Source organism: Nicotiana sylvestris, chromosome 12 (assembly GCF_000393655.2).
Source record: "Nicotiana sylvestris chromosome 12, ASM39365v2, whole genome shotgun sequence".
NCBI lineage: Eukaryota > Viridiplantae > Streptophyta > Magnoliopsida > Solanales > Solanaceae > Nicotiana > Nicotiana sylvestris.
The window spans coordinates 102219499-102234578 of record NC_091068.1 but is presented as its reverse complement, the minus strand read 5'-3'; the positions used below and the strand labels follow the sequence as shown (position 1 = coordinate 102234578).

At 35.4% G+C, this 15080-nt stretch overlaps 1 protein-coding gene across 1 annotated transcript; it reads left to right on the top strand.

Annotated features, from left to right (window-relative positions):
- The first annotated feature begins 214 nt into the window (after window positions 1–214).
- Window positions 215–14551, top strand: LOC104247485 (DEAD-box ATP-dependent RNA helicase 38-like). The gene is made up of 8 exons (XM_070164973.1): window positions 215–568; window positions 657–950; window positions 1788–2015; window positions 2962–3027; window positions 9196–9612; window positions 9785–9896; window positions 12267–12352; window positions 13729–14551. Exons 1-8 carry the CDS (start codon window positions 308–310, stop codon window positions 13789–13791), a joined length of 1527 nt encoding a protein of 508 aa, XP_070021074.1. The 5' UTR covers window positions 215–307; the 3' UTR covers window positions 13792–14551.
- The last annotated feature ends 529 nt before the right edge of the window (window positions 14552–15080 follow it).

The following is a 15080-nucleotide window of genomic DNA, read 5'->3' as shown; positions in this document are numbered from 1 at the left end:
ACAATTTAAATTAAACTTCCAATTCTACCTTTAATGAAAAACTTTTATAACCAATAAATACTCTGAACCCGCTTTTAACTTGTTTAAGACCATAAATTTCAAAAATCTTCATCTTTTCTTAAACTCGGCACCTAGTAAAAAATTGGAACGGAAATGACACAAAATAAACTAGGAATCCCCAAAAATATAAGACTAGAGACCAAGCCTAATTCCCAATTCACCTTGTTTCATCAACCATATTTCTAACAGAAATTGTAAATAGTTACGAAGTTGGTCACAGCAAACTTTCCCTCTCCCTCTCCTACCAATGGCTGACAGTTCTAGTACCACCAGTAGCACTACCGCGTTCGTCGCTGACAGTTCTAGTGCCACCAGCAGCACCGCCGCTTCTACGACGGCAAAGTCACGAGAAACTAGAAGCTGGGCAGACGAAGCCGACGAGATAGATCAAGCCGAGCAGTCTGAAAACGCTAGCGCCGAGACTGAAATTGGATCTCTACAAATTGACGAGTCCAAAAGAGTCAACAACTCCACTCTTGATGATCCAGTAGATTCCAGAATAGAAGCCGTACGCATTTCCTCACTCAATTATAGCTTCATAAGTCGATTTGTTTTACTAGTAATAACTAAATTAGGGTTTAATTAATGAAATATAGGTTACATCTGGCGACACGTTGTACAAATCAGCGAAGAGATTTGAGGATTTGAACTTGTCTCCTGAGTTATTGAAGGGATTATATGTAGAGATGAAGTTTGAGCGACCTAGCAAAATTCAAGAGATTAGTTTACCCATGATTCTTACGCCGCCCTACAAGAATCTTATTGCTCAGGCTCATAATGGCTCTGGTAAAACTACTTGCTTTGTACTTGGAATGTTGAGTCGGGTCGATCCGAAGCTTCGTGCACCTCAAGCTCTCTGTATTTGTCCAACCAGAGAATTGGCTATTCAGGTTTGACATAAATGCTGTTTTTTATTTTCTTTTGGATTTAAGTTATATGCATGACACTGTAATAAACTTTTTACACTAATGTAATCCGTTGCCTGTTAGGTTACTTAACCTTTGTTATAGATAATCAATCAATATCTTTAAATAGAATTGCATGCAATTACCTTTTAAGTGAGCTATTTGTGTAAATATTTTTTACATCGTTTGTGCATGAAACTTAAACTCCTTACTGACTAAGAATTAGGCAGGTAGCGAAGAAATAAAGTTCTTTTTTTTTTGTTTTTTTTGTTTTCAGTTTCATTAGAATTTCAATCCAGTTTCATTGACCTAGGTAAATCTTTGGGTGCAATATTAATGTTAGCATTGGAGAATTAATTCATAGCAGGATCAATTACTTTATTTTCTAATGAATCAATTTGATTAGCTGAATAAAAAGTTTTGTGCAACCTTATGTGTGTCAGGTTATGCATGTGGTTTAGTTTATATACCTGCTTTGCTACATATCTGTTTCCTTTTTTGAAAGAAAAGTGCTTCTACGCATCTATTTTTTAGAAACTTTTATCATGATGCTTGTAAGATTATGTTTTGTGTGTTCTTGTATATAGTTTTTAAGATGGTTTCATTGATGACGCGAAATCTTCATATTTTATCTGGTTGTTTGCCATCTGGAGTGGTGGTTTAAACTATTTTTTATGGGGAACTAGAATCAAATGCCGAGATAACCGTAGGAAGGATCTTTTTTAACGTTGTTACATTTCAAAGAAAAACTTAATAAGATTCTTCATCATTCAAAAAAGAAACTTGAGAAGGTTTGGTATAAAATGGTGAAAAATGCTGCAGAATATGGAAGTGCTGTTGAAGATGGGGAATTTCACTGGTATAACATCAGAGTTAGCTATCCCAGCAGATGCAGCCAACTACATACCAATTTCAAAGCGGCCACCTGTGTCAGCACAAGTAGTAATTGGCACACCTGGAACTATAAATAAGTGGGTGACAGCAAGGAAACTGGGCATGAGTTGCATGAAGATTCTTGTATTTGATGAAGCGGACCACATGTTGGCAGAGGTAATTGATTCACTATCAGCACTTACGATAGTTCCTTTGATTTTTTCCCTTTTTGTTGTTGCTAATGATTATACATGTATTATTTTTTCTTTTAAAATCAGTTCTCTCTCTTCTTTTTGTGTGTGTATTTGTTGGTGTAAACATTTTGGATATAGCTTTTGGTTTCTTAGATGGATGGTAATGTTGAGCTTAATGAGCTAAATATTTGAATATTAAATTTTCAATCTTCATTTTGGGGGGGGAGGGGGGGGACAGTTTGTGCTCTGACATTTTATCAATGACTTCCATTTTTTCCTGGGGATAAGTGTAAAAGCACATTCTTCTTATGGGTGCATTTGATCCTCTAGATTTCTTCGAGGTTACCTGCACTTGTTTGGGGGGGGGGGGTTATTGTTATCCTTGCAGACAAATCTTAAGAAATTAAAACTTTTTTGCTGGGTGAGTGTATGCGTTACCTCTTTATTAGGGGGAAGAAGGAATTGACATAATAGAAGTAATCTCGAATGTAGTATGTAAAATTTTCACTTCCTGGATAAAATTATTTGTTTCATATGCCGGCTGGATTTTTCCGTAACGATGAGGTTATCTTTCATGACCTGTCAAGTGTGCTATAAAAGGCAAGGCTCCATGTCACGGACTTCTTTGCTTTTGCCCAACAATGCAAGATTCTCACTGATTAATGGACCTATTATTAATGGAAACTGTAAAATGATTAGGAGGCAATTCATAATTCAGCTACCTCAGAGTTTATGTAAATTACGACATAGTTGGTAGACGAGTTGTTTACTAGTCCATTACTTAATTTGAATTTGGAATTGACTGCTTATTGAAAAAGGAAAAGTATTGTCTGCAGAAGATGAAGGCAGTCCAGTAAAATTAAGGCAGGCACTGTCTGAAATTCCTGCTCAGTATTTGATTGCTTATTGATGTTCTTCTTTGTGCACAGAGTGGTTTTCAGGATGATTCCATAAGAATAATGAAGGCAATTGTCAAAGCCAGTGCTGACTGCCAGGTTGGTTAAAGTTTGGCCCTTGTGCTTTTCAAAATTCCAGTTAAAGTTGTGATGAATTCTTTTTGGGGTATATTGCTGCTACATTTTTTGGTTTCCCACATGGTGTCCGCCTGTCATGCAAGATCAAGAATGCTAAAAATTCATGAAATTCAAGAAGCGAAGAATCCATCCAAGATTAGGATTTCTTTTCCTTAAAGATTAGGATTTGTTATTTCTTATTTCCTAGTAATTTAATTCTTGTTTTAGTAGGATTATATTTGTAGTTCTAGTCAAACTAGAATTGTTAGTTGGTATCCCATTCTTACTAGAATTCTTTTTCCTATTTTAGTTAGGATAGATTTTCTTAGCCTTATTCTTATTCTAGTCTAATTAGGATTAGTTTTCCTTAACCTTACCAATTTTACTCATTGTAAGGCCTATTTAAAGGGCTTAATATGCTGAAAATAAACATTGGTGATTAGTTTTTCTAAGCTATTGCTTCAAAAACGTGATTTACTTTTTATTTCATTGTTCTTCCTTTATTCAACGCTTCTTGCAATCTTGCGGGAACGCGTGGGTGAGGTTTATTTCCATCTTACATTCTTCTAACGTGAGTTTGAAGAACGCTTTCGCTAGTTTTGTGAAAAACTTTAGCGGGGTGCTTTTGTTTTTCTCTCTTCTTTGTACTTGAGAGGTGCAAAACCTTGAAAATACATCAATTTGGTATCAGAGCTCATGTTCCAGGTCCGAATTCTTGATTTGCTACTTTATTCATCGTGTCACCAAACAAGAAAATACCAAGTTCAGGATCCTTTTCAAGATCCTCTTCAATGGATCTTCAATTACAAGTTCATAAATTAAGAATTAGAATCCTTGAACGAGACAACGAAGAAATTAAAGTGCAGCTAAATAACTTGAAGGAATCAATGGAGAATCTGACTAAATTAGTTGAAGGTTTGGTGTTTCAATATCAACTACCAACTCCGCCACAACGCCTACAACCGCCACATCTACCACTTCTATATCCACCAATTCATTCACAAACAACTGAAGAGGTTGAAGCTGACCAAGGCACAAGAGAACCAAGGGCACTATGCCCATTATGATAAATATTCAGATAATCAGGGGCGTGAAGAAGACAAAGCTGATAAAGACCAATATCAAAGAGACGAGGAACATGCATTAGATCCAAAACTTGAGGAATTACCACCAAAGTTTTATGACGATCCATTGGATTATCCAGCCATATGTGTTGTTGACTTTTCACCGTCCAGAGATGCTCAACACAATATTGACTTGATTGTTGACTCAATCAATCCAAACAAGGCAACATATTGCGTTAATTCTAAAGTTCATAGAAATATGCTAGAACAAGAGGAAAAATTACCTATAAAGGAGTGGGTAATGGAGAGTTTGAGACCAGATATTGGAGAGACAAGATGTCTTAACGTCATAAGTATATATGGCTATCATCAAAGTGTCTGTTGGTGTATGAGCGATGCAATTGATGCATTCCCAAGAAGAGCGTTGATCTCCATGCTTAACTCAAAGCTAGACATGGAGTTAGTTAAGTCTATACCAATAACTTCATATCGTAAGTTGAAGTTTGAGAGTCCATATAGAAAGATTACATGGAGAAGACTTGGTAGAAAGTTGAAACATAGAAAGTGGGATTTAGTTCGACCATATGCCAAATTTGCTTATAACGTGAAGAAGCTCTATGATAAACTAGCAAAATGTAACTTAAAACCTGGTGAGCATTGGGTCCCCATTTTTTCCCCTTGGGTCTCCGTTCTTACTATAGCAAATCTTGCGCCATCTATGGAAGCTGTTAGACTCGAGGACGAGTCTTTTTCAACCAGGGGAGAATGATGCAAGATCAAGAATGCTAAAAATTCATGAAATTCAAGAAGCGAAGAATCCATCCAAGATTAGGATTTCTTTTCCTTAAAGATTAGGATTTGTTATTTCTTATTTCCTAGTAATTTAATTCTTGTTTTAGTAGGATTATATTTGTAGTTCTAGTCAAACTAGAATTGTTAGTTGGTATCCCATTCTTACTAGAATTCTTTTTCCTATTTTAGTTAGGATAGATTTTCTTAGCCTTATTCTTATTCTAGTCTAATTAGGATTAGTTTTCCTTAACCTTACCAATTTTACTCATTGTAAGGCCTATTTAAAGGGCTTAATATGCTGAAAATAAACATTGGTGATTAGTTTTTCTAAGCTATTGCTTCAAAAACGTGATTTACTTTTTATTTCATTGTTCTTCCTTTATTCAACGCTTCTTGCAATCTTACGGGATTGGGGAACGTGTGGGTGAGGTTTATTTCCATCTTACATTCTTCTAACGTGAGTTTGAAGAACACTTTCGCTAGTTTTGTGAAAAACTTTAGCGGAGTGCTTTTGTTTTTCTCTCTTCTTTGTACTTGAGAGGTGCAAAACCTTGAAAGTACATCAGTCCGGTACCTGCTTTGGGGCCCGACTTATGCGAATTTGCACCGGAAAGTTCCACTTTTTTTTTTGAGGGGGTGGGGGGTCTTAAAGCGCTCCCTACGAAAGTAGGCTCCATTCCCTGAGCTCGAACATGAGACCTATGATGTTTATTGCTGCTGCTATGAATTGTAGTTCAGTTTGTAATAAGAGTCTGAAAAACTTCAGAGGTCACATGCATGGTTGATTCGCTCAAATGGTTGAGCCTTAGAGTAGCACATTGCATTATTACCTATTACAAAAAAAGTGGTTAAATTTTTTTATTACTACTACTAAACTTGCTGATTCTATAATTTTACCAAATATTATTCCTAGGGGTGTCAATGGTTCGGTTCGGCCGGTTATTTTATAAAATTTGTACCATACTAATTTTTCGGTTATTCTATTATGTATAACCAAAATTTAACTTTCTGAAACCATCCCAATTATATCTGTTTCTCTTCGTTATTGGTATGGTTTGGTTAGTTTTCGGTTGTTTTTTAAATGTCATGTAAAAGCTACTAGTCGAAGTAGAATGCAATAACATAAGTACTTTTATAGGACTTCGCAAAACTCTCTAGACATTTTAGGGTGATGAATTAAGAAAATGTGAAAGATGGTCAGAGTATACATCTATCAACCATTCTATAGCAGTGTAAAAGAAACTAAGCAAAGACAAAGTAAATATAAATCACACTAGTGGAAAGATATTAACCAAGCTGGGACTCAAGAGTAAAATCTATAGAAGATTAAATATTCAAAAAGATAAATCTAAATCATACGAAAAGAAGCATATTTAACACATTGTAGTTTTCTACTCATAATCGCTAGAATACCTTGTGTGTTGCTAGTGAATATGCTGGAAATAAGTTAATTTCAATAGGAGGAGCATAATAGGCTTGGGAATTAAGATTTTGAGGTTAATTACTTGTTGGCTTGTAACCGTTTTAATAATTCCAAGGCTCAAGAAAAAATTTAATACTTTATTATTTTTAAACTTAATATATAAATATATTTTCCACATGTAAATTTATTCGGTATGCTTCAGTATTTTTTCAGTTTATTTTCATAAAATAAAAAACCTACCCTAATTATCTACCCCTCCGGGTAGGGGTAAGGTCTGGTACACTATACCCTCCCCAGACCCCACTAGTGGGATTAATACAGGATTATTATTGTTGTTATAAAAAACCTACCCTAATTATCGTAAGGTTATAGATTTATAAAAAAACATACGATCATTAAAAGAAACTTTAAAATCGGTTCGGTGTGGTACGGTTGGGTCGGTTTAGAAATATCCATTGATACCCCTAATTATTCCTTTACCGAGGTTTTTGTGCCACATCAACAAGGATGACATATTTTGAAGATTACACTCAACTGGAAGACTTAATAGATAATACCTGCTCTCCCCAATAAACTAATGCTGTGCTATGCTAGAAGTGAGAACTTAGTTACAGTGTCAAATTGGAGAGCAAGGATAAATGATGTGCTGTGGTGGTAAAAGTGAAATATTAGTTACTGGACTGAACTATAGGGTAAGGTCCATGGCTTATCTATACTAGGGATACATAGGTTAAAAGTTATCTTATCGACTACACATACCTCAAAGGAAAAGAGATACTTTTGCATAGCATACACGAGTGTAGCATATCAGAATTACAAATCAAATTGACACTTATTTTCTTTTAAATCACGGTGGTGTCCGGACAGCTCATTTGCACCTCTACTGATTCACTAGGTACTGCTCCCTCCTACCTACACAGGTACCATGTAAATCTTTCTACCAAAGGCTTAGATAGATGGGAAGAAACCACCTTGGTTTTTAGGCTACTAGGGTTTAAACCCATGTCTCCCATGGTCCGTTCTAGCTTCATGGACTGCTAAGTCACACCCTTATCAAATTGACATTATTTTGACATGGAAAATTCAAGTACTTAATATACTCTCGAGAAATTCAATAACTACATGAAAGATATAATCAGTCAGTCAATATTTGTTGCTCACAAGTAATAGGGTAGCAAGCATTATTTGTGTCGAGTTGTTGGTGTAGTTTTCACTAGTGTGTATCTTTCATTACATCCTCCGGAAATAGGGCATATAAAGCATGCAAAAGGGGAACGACTTTAGAGCAATTGAGGAGTATAAGTATAGACCCTTAAACCAAGCTGTTGCATGGATAATAGAAGAGAAGAAGAAGATGAGGGAAAATAGAAGAGGACAAGAGACTGAAAGGCGGATGGGGATTTACTGCATACTTTAAGAAGGGTAAAGTTTAGCACCCAAGGAGCGTTAATGATGGATTCTTTTTGTTTTTTTCTTTTTGGGGTGGGGGATTTACTTACCTGTTAACTGGGTAAGTTTTGCATTTCACAAGTCTCAGTTTTTCTCATTCTTTTGTGGATAAATTTTTAGTATTTTATAGATGTAACTTTTTATTTCATTATTTTATTGGGAAAAAATCTTGGTACAGGATATCACTGTTAAAGATTGTTTTTCTTATTGGGCATGTAATAACACTGTCAGTCCCAGAACCTTGGAAGTGTGAAGCTCGAATCTTAGCATTTCTATTATGTGTTTTACTTGTATGTTTTACATATGTAGTTGAAGCCTGGTTTTGTGTGTGTGTACATGTGTATGCCATTGGTGGGAAGGAAGAGATAGTTCAGTTAGCATTGCAGATAAGAGAGAGAGGATTAGTCTCTGCTTATTATTTTGGGTCTTTTGGTGGGGTGGGGGGGGGTGGGGGATGTGCTCTTGTATGTCCTTTCTGATAAATTTCAAATTGTTATTGGAACTATACACTTGGAACTGCTGTTAGTTTAATATCAATAGATGAATAGAGTTGTCAACACCAAGAAAAAGCAGTTCAGAAATGAGGGCGAATATTGTAATGAATTTGATACGAGTCAGCCACTCTCTCAGTGGAGATAATAAGCTGCATACAAGCTGATGTTATCTATGCCCTTCATGGAGGTTGCCAGGTTCCACGTTCCAAAACTGACCAGTTAGTAATTATTTCTTTGCTTTGAAGTACAACTGATAATATACATTGCACTTGCAGCTGCAAAATAAAAAAGAGAAGCAAAATCCCTTTGTCTTTATCTCACTTGTAAAAAGGAATAGCGTCTGCCGCATGTTTCCTTCTTATTTACGCCATGGGAACTAGAATACTGCTTCTAGCAATGTCTAACTTCACCTTCCTCATTTAGTGAGTAACTGAGTATAGTCTGAGGCTTAAATTAAAGTGCAATTCATGGAGCTGGTTAACACCTGAGTTTATCTTAGGTAAGAAAGTGATGGGATGTGAAGGGCGGCGGCGTCTGCGCTAAGTTTTTGTTTATAATACATTCTTCTTGCTAAACTTCCATCATCGGGCTATTCTTTAGAAAAAAAAATTTGATGTTAAAATTTACCTTATCATTTTTTTTAATTTTAAATATTTGACTTTTCATTTTTAAGACAAGAGGGGTTGCTCTGATGGTAAGCAACCCCCGCTTCCAACCGAGAGGTTGTGAGTTCGAGTCTCCCCAAGAGCAAGGTGGGAAGTTCTTGGAGGGAAGGATGCTGGGGGTCTATTTGGAAACAGTCTCTCTACCCTAGGGTAGGGGTAAGGTCTGCGTACACACTACCCTCCCCAGACCCCACTAAGTGGGATTATACTGGGTTGTTGTTGTTGTTGTTGTGACTTTTCTTTTTTATCATTTTAATTTTTAGGTGCTTTTGTTTTCTGCAACGTTTGGGGAAAGTGTCAAATCATTTGTGACAAAAATTGTTAGAGATCTTTTCGTGAAAGATTATAACCAGATGTTTGTGAAGAAAGAAGAACTTTCGCTGGATTCAGTGAAGCAGTATAAAGTGCAGTGTCCGGATGAACTTTCAAAAGTCATGGTGATTAAAGACAAAATTCTTGAACTAGGACAGAAGGTGGGGCAAACAATTATATTTGTTCGTACAAGAAACAGTGCGAGTATGTTGCATAAATCATTGGTGGACTATGGCTATGAAGTGACAACAATTCAAGGGGCTCTTAAGCAAGAAGATAGAGACAAAATAATCAAGGAGTTCAAAGAAGGATTGACACAAGTTCTTATATCAACTGATCTTCTTGCTCGTGGATTTGATCAATCGCAGGTAACTTTAGATTTTAATCTTCCCAGTTGTCAATCATATATGATATAAAATTAAGGTTCTTCGTGTAACTTCTTTCATAGCAATGATGTTTTATTTATGTAAATGCTTTCTTGATTTCTGTTTTGGTGGCTAACATTTTGAATTCCTAAAAGCTACTACAAAATGTATGCAGGTTAATTTAGTGGTTAATTATGATCTCCCTGTAAGACATGAGAGTCCATCAGAGCCAGATCATGAGGTATACTTGCATCGGATTGGTAGAGCAGGGCGTTTTGGCCGCAAAGGTAATATGTTTCCACTTTTTTATGCATCTTCCCTGCTCTTGTTTGTCTCTCTCGGCGTATTTATCATTCTGTATCACTTACATATTATTTATATAGAGTTATTTTAGAGACCTCCATGCACTAACTTCCCTTGTGGTTTATGATATTGCCGTTACCTCCCTTATTTTGATTTTCTTGTAACAATTCTTTAAATCTTTTTGTCATTAAATTTAAATAAAATACGATTGACAGATTGCCCTTTCTTAATATTAAACTCTTCCAATTAATTAATTCAATGAAATTATCTTAATTGACAAGTTCGTTTGAAATAAAAAAAAATGCAATCTATACTTAGCTTCTCCAGCCGTTAATATTTGGGTTGTTTTCTTTTATAATAATGTAGAAGAAGAGTCTTTGGTCTTTGGATTTGGGGACGTTGTAATCCTCTTGCAAGGAAACATTATGTAGAGTGATTCTTCCGCTCTTGGTTCCCATCCCTTTTAACTTTGGAAAATATGGTTTTCTATCTTCTTTATGTCTCGATAAAGTTTGGTTATTTTCTTTTGCTAAATCTTGATTGGAACTCTCATTGGTAATACTTCAATGAATATGCCTATCCATAATTTCTGAAATGGGTGAATTTTGTGCTACTGGGCATGTTCATGTTCTGGATAATATTGAAGTATGAAGATTCCTTCATTTGTGGGTGGCCTTGATGGTAGTAGTTCAGAACACCGAAGAACTAGCCTAGGGTATTAGGAGTATGTTTTTCTAATTCTATGAGAAATTAAAGAAAAGATATTTATAACATTAATCAAACAAGTTTAATATTAAAAAGGGTAAATTGGTCACATTGTAATTAGTTTGTATTAATGATAAATAGTTTAAAACAGCAACAACAACAAAACAACCCAGAGAATCACAATTGTTACGAAAATGAAAATAAGGGAGGCAAACTTAATATCGCAAACTCTAAGGGAGGTTAGTATGATGAAGCAAAACCTCGAAGGAGTCTCTAAATTATCCCATTTTATATTATGTTATGATACTAGCAAAAGAGAGTATGTACAGTATCTATCACAGAAAAGAGTATGTACAGTGTCCGTCATAGAAAAGGGAGTATGTACAGTTTCCGTGGTGCATTTCTCGAGAGCATTAAAAAATATACTGATATGAACGAAGATGAAGAAATAAAGGAAATCTACTTGAAAATAATGGCAAATTCATAATAACCAACAGACAAACTTTTAGCCTGCAAGTACTGAGACGTACGGTCTTGAAAAGGGGAGTTTAGTCTTAAGCATTAATTGAAAGGTTGTAATCCTTGTAGGAGTTCACAATGAAATCCCCTTAAGAACCGAGATATACATAGGGAAGAAGCACTTCAACTTTCTCAAAAAAAAAAAGCACTTCAAAATATGTATTCTGAAAATTTCTAGAATGCTCTTGTTAGCATGAAAATTCTCAAGTTTTCCAATTAAAAAAAAAATCATTTTGTATGTACTCGAGAAAAAAGTCCACTATAACATGAATACAAATTTTTATTCTGAATATTTATAGACTGCTTTTGTTAGTATGAAAATTCTCTAGTTTTCCAATTAAAAAATCGTTCTTTATGTACTCGCAAAGAAAGTCCACTGCGACATGAAAACAAGTATTTATTCCTTAACATACTCTTCTTTTTTTCCTTTCTTTTTTAGTAGTGCTCGAATTTCCATTTAAAATTCTAGTGCTTAACATTATAGTAGGATCGTAGAGATAAGACCATCAGTAACGCGCTTCCAAGCACAGTGTGAAAAGACCATAACCAACGGGAAGTGAGGCTTAGTGTCAAGCAAAAGAAATGCTGGACTGTAAGTGCATAAATTAGTGCCAGAGTAAGGCGTTTACCATGTGACATAGGAGCAGCATTGGTTCTCTGTAGATTGTCGGCTTCCCATGAAAGAAAAAACCTTCTTAATATGTGGCGAACTGCAATAGATCAACATTTGCAAAATAAATGTTCTCTTCCGTAGTTCTGTAATAGCCAATGGTTATGGTGTCTGCTTGAAGTGAAGGACTAAGCTTTAGGATCTGAAAGGAAGGGTCAATAACCTATCCAAATACAGAGTTCACTCTACAAGATAGAATCTAGTAGTTTTCTTTTCTCATTAGGAGATGAGGAACCAAATGGATAATGCAATGTGCAAACCCTTTTGCTGAGTGCTCATTGTTAAAGGGATGACTGGATATATATTTGTTGCCTGCAGGAAAATAAATTAAGAGAGAACAGATAAGAGACAAATTTGTGCTAATTCCTTTGGTATTAGAATACAATTGAAATGAGCCATGTATAAATATTACCTAGTTTATGTAACATGCTTAATATGACTTCCCTTTTGTGTTGAGCAGGTGCCATATTCAACTTGCTCTGCGATGACCAAGACAACATGCTGATGTCAAAGATTGAGAACCATTTCAATAGTCAAGTGACTGAGGCATGTATCTACTGTTTGTGTTACTGCATTTCGGGCTTTGCTCTGTGACCATTTGGGATTCTGCCTACGATTTTTGTACGGTTAGGTCATACCTGCTTAAAGGTGCTTAGCATGCTCCGCTTATGTTCATGGTTTTCTGAACTAAGGCTGGAATTCTAGTACTCCCCCTCTCCCAATTTATGTGTCATACTTTCCTTTTTAGTCTGTTTCAAAAAGAATGTCATACCTCCTTATTTAAAAATAATTCAACTTTAAACTTCCCCTTTTATCCTTGATGAGATAATTTAAAGCCACACAAAATTTCTAAAGTTTGTTTTAGACCATAAGTTTCAAAAGTCTTCTTTTCTTTTTTAAACTCCTGCGCAGTCAAACACCGCCATATAAATTGGGACGGAAGGAGTAACATGATTAACTAATAAACAGGGTTGGCAAATTTGTGGCCTGAAAATAGTTTGAGAGTATATTATCCCTCTTAATTCAAGAGATTGAAAAACCTATCCCTTAGAATTTCCCTGCTTTATGTGTGTGTGTGGGGTGGTTTCTTCTTTTTTTTTTTTTTTTCCGGGAGGGTTGGGGGTTGCAAATTCACTATTGTAAAAGCTAAGTGTTCTTCCAGTATGATACATTTCCAAGTGATCTGTGTGTGCAGATTCAATTCAAGATAAAGGCAAGATGAATAAAGCATTTAGCATTATGGTCAAATGCAACATTTGTAGTATGCTATTCACCAAAAAGAAAAAAAAAACTGGCCACTTTCTCATAAAAAAAAAAGAAGGGAAAAGAAACATCTTCCAGGGAAAAAGGGTATAGAGTATTTTTCTTAATTTGATAAGGTGTTCAAGAGTTGCTCTATTTGGGGGGTGGGGGTGGGGGGGTTCCCATTTTTTGTTTTAGAGAATTGTTTTGTATGATATACATTGCTGTGATCTTCATATTATGTAAAACAAGATAGTAGATTATAAACTCTGGTCAAAATAGTGGTCAATCACTATTTTATATTACAGAGATGCCATTCCAAATTTTCCCTTCCTGAATATTTGGCAATTTAGGTTTTGATTCCATGAATTTGGATTTTAGGATAATTCAATACAACTGGGTTATGTCTTTACAATGAACATGGCTTGTCATGACTTGTATGACCCATTGTGTCACAACTACTTTCTTATGGCATCTTGAGTGCTGCTTGAGAAAATATATACCTTGCTTATGAGATATGGCATGGTAAACTTCAGAGATAATTTTTCTCTATAGTAGAATGCCAACATAGTTGAGCTTTAACTGCTTGAATTATTTTTCAGTTTTGGTATAATTCCCCATGTCCTTGGCCATGGGCAAAACGTTAAACTCAGGTTGGTTGTTTCATGTTCGTTATGCAGATCGCCTCATGGAAAAGTGAGGAGGATTTTGAGAATGCTCTGAAGAAAGCTGGCTTGCTCTAAGTTGAGTAGAATGTACCTTTTGTTGGTTAACAGATCTCAGGAGGTGGATGCACTATCTGTAAATTGATGGCATGTATTTAGCTATTTGGTCTTGTCAGGGTGATTTTTCTTCCTGTCTTGGTAAATATGTTCTATTTTTTTTTTTCTCCTTAACAATTTTGAGTAAAACAGACTGGTAATGCTTGGAAATGGCTTTTGTACTGTTGAAACATCATAGACCTAGAGTGCTCCTGAAATGCAGAGGTTATCATTGTTCATAATTGATTGCTGTCAGGTTCACTTTCTATTTTCAATTTGGCGGTTCAACAAGCTTTATCTGATGTAAAGAGAATGTACATTGCAAATAATGCAAGTCAAGTAGGTATCTTCAGTGGTTGAATCCTGCCTTGTCAGAAGACTTTGGAGTTGGAGAAAGACTCCACTGTCTTTTCTGTTTGTGAGGGTAAATGATCTGTGAGTGACCTAGAGGCTGAGCCAGGTTTCCAAGATTTGAAGCTTATGTGTTCGTTCTATTCTGCATATGGAATTAGAACCGGGCAAACCCATGATCGTGATTTGATCATCATTAAGTGGTGAGAAAGAAATTTTATTCTTTTTTAAGTTGCTAGATTCTAAATTAATAATTTGTATATATTGAAATAATTTTTTGAGACAAATACACGAGTTGAATCAAAGCTACTGGTTCAGCTGACACTGTAGCTCGGTCCCCATGTCTAACAGCTTTTTCTATTTTTCTATTCGGACTCGCACTTTTAAGGAATTTATTCTTTTGGCCAGATATGTAACAAGCTTGGTCGGAACTCCATTTTTTCTACTGTTGCTATAGTTCTATGTTTTAAGATGTATATTTTGCTCTTTCACCGAATACTCTGCAATAGTAAGGTAAAAATTGTATTGGGCGCCCCTTTTTAACCTGTAGTTGTTTTGTCTTTCTGTTTGCACTCGTACCTGTTTTTTGTTAAAAGCCTTTTAAAAAGACTATTTTGTCCTTTTTCATTAAAAGATTACTTTCTCTCCAAGTATACGCTAGTCCTTTACTGTCTCTCTCTCTCGTTATTCGCGTTTTTTGATTTGTTCTTTTCTGAAATCAAAGGGTTTTCGTCGTTTTGACTTTTCAACTGCTATTCGTCGTTGTTCCCACATTACGATTTAATCACAGGTACATTGCATTAATTTTCTAGGTTTTATTTTATGATTTTCTAGGTTTTTTTTCTGGTTTTGGTTTTGATAGTCATGTATTTATGATTAAATAGTTTCTTAGTGTTTAGTTTGATAAGTGCATTAGTTTT

Bases quoted from the DNA above. Each gene is read 5' to 3' on its own strand.
- LOC104247485 (XM_070164973.1), top strand. From the start codon at position 308: ATGGCTGACAGTTCTAGTACCACCAGTAGCACTACCGCGTTCGTCGCT. The intron at 569-656 runs GTACGCATTTCC...AATGAAATATAG, and splicing joins TAGATTCCAGAATAGAAGCC to GTTACATCTGGCGACACGTT. The intron at 951-1,787 runs GTTTGACATAAA...AAAATGCTGCAG, and splicing joins CCAGAGAATTGGCTATTCAG to AATATGGAAGTGCTGTTGAA.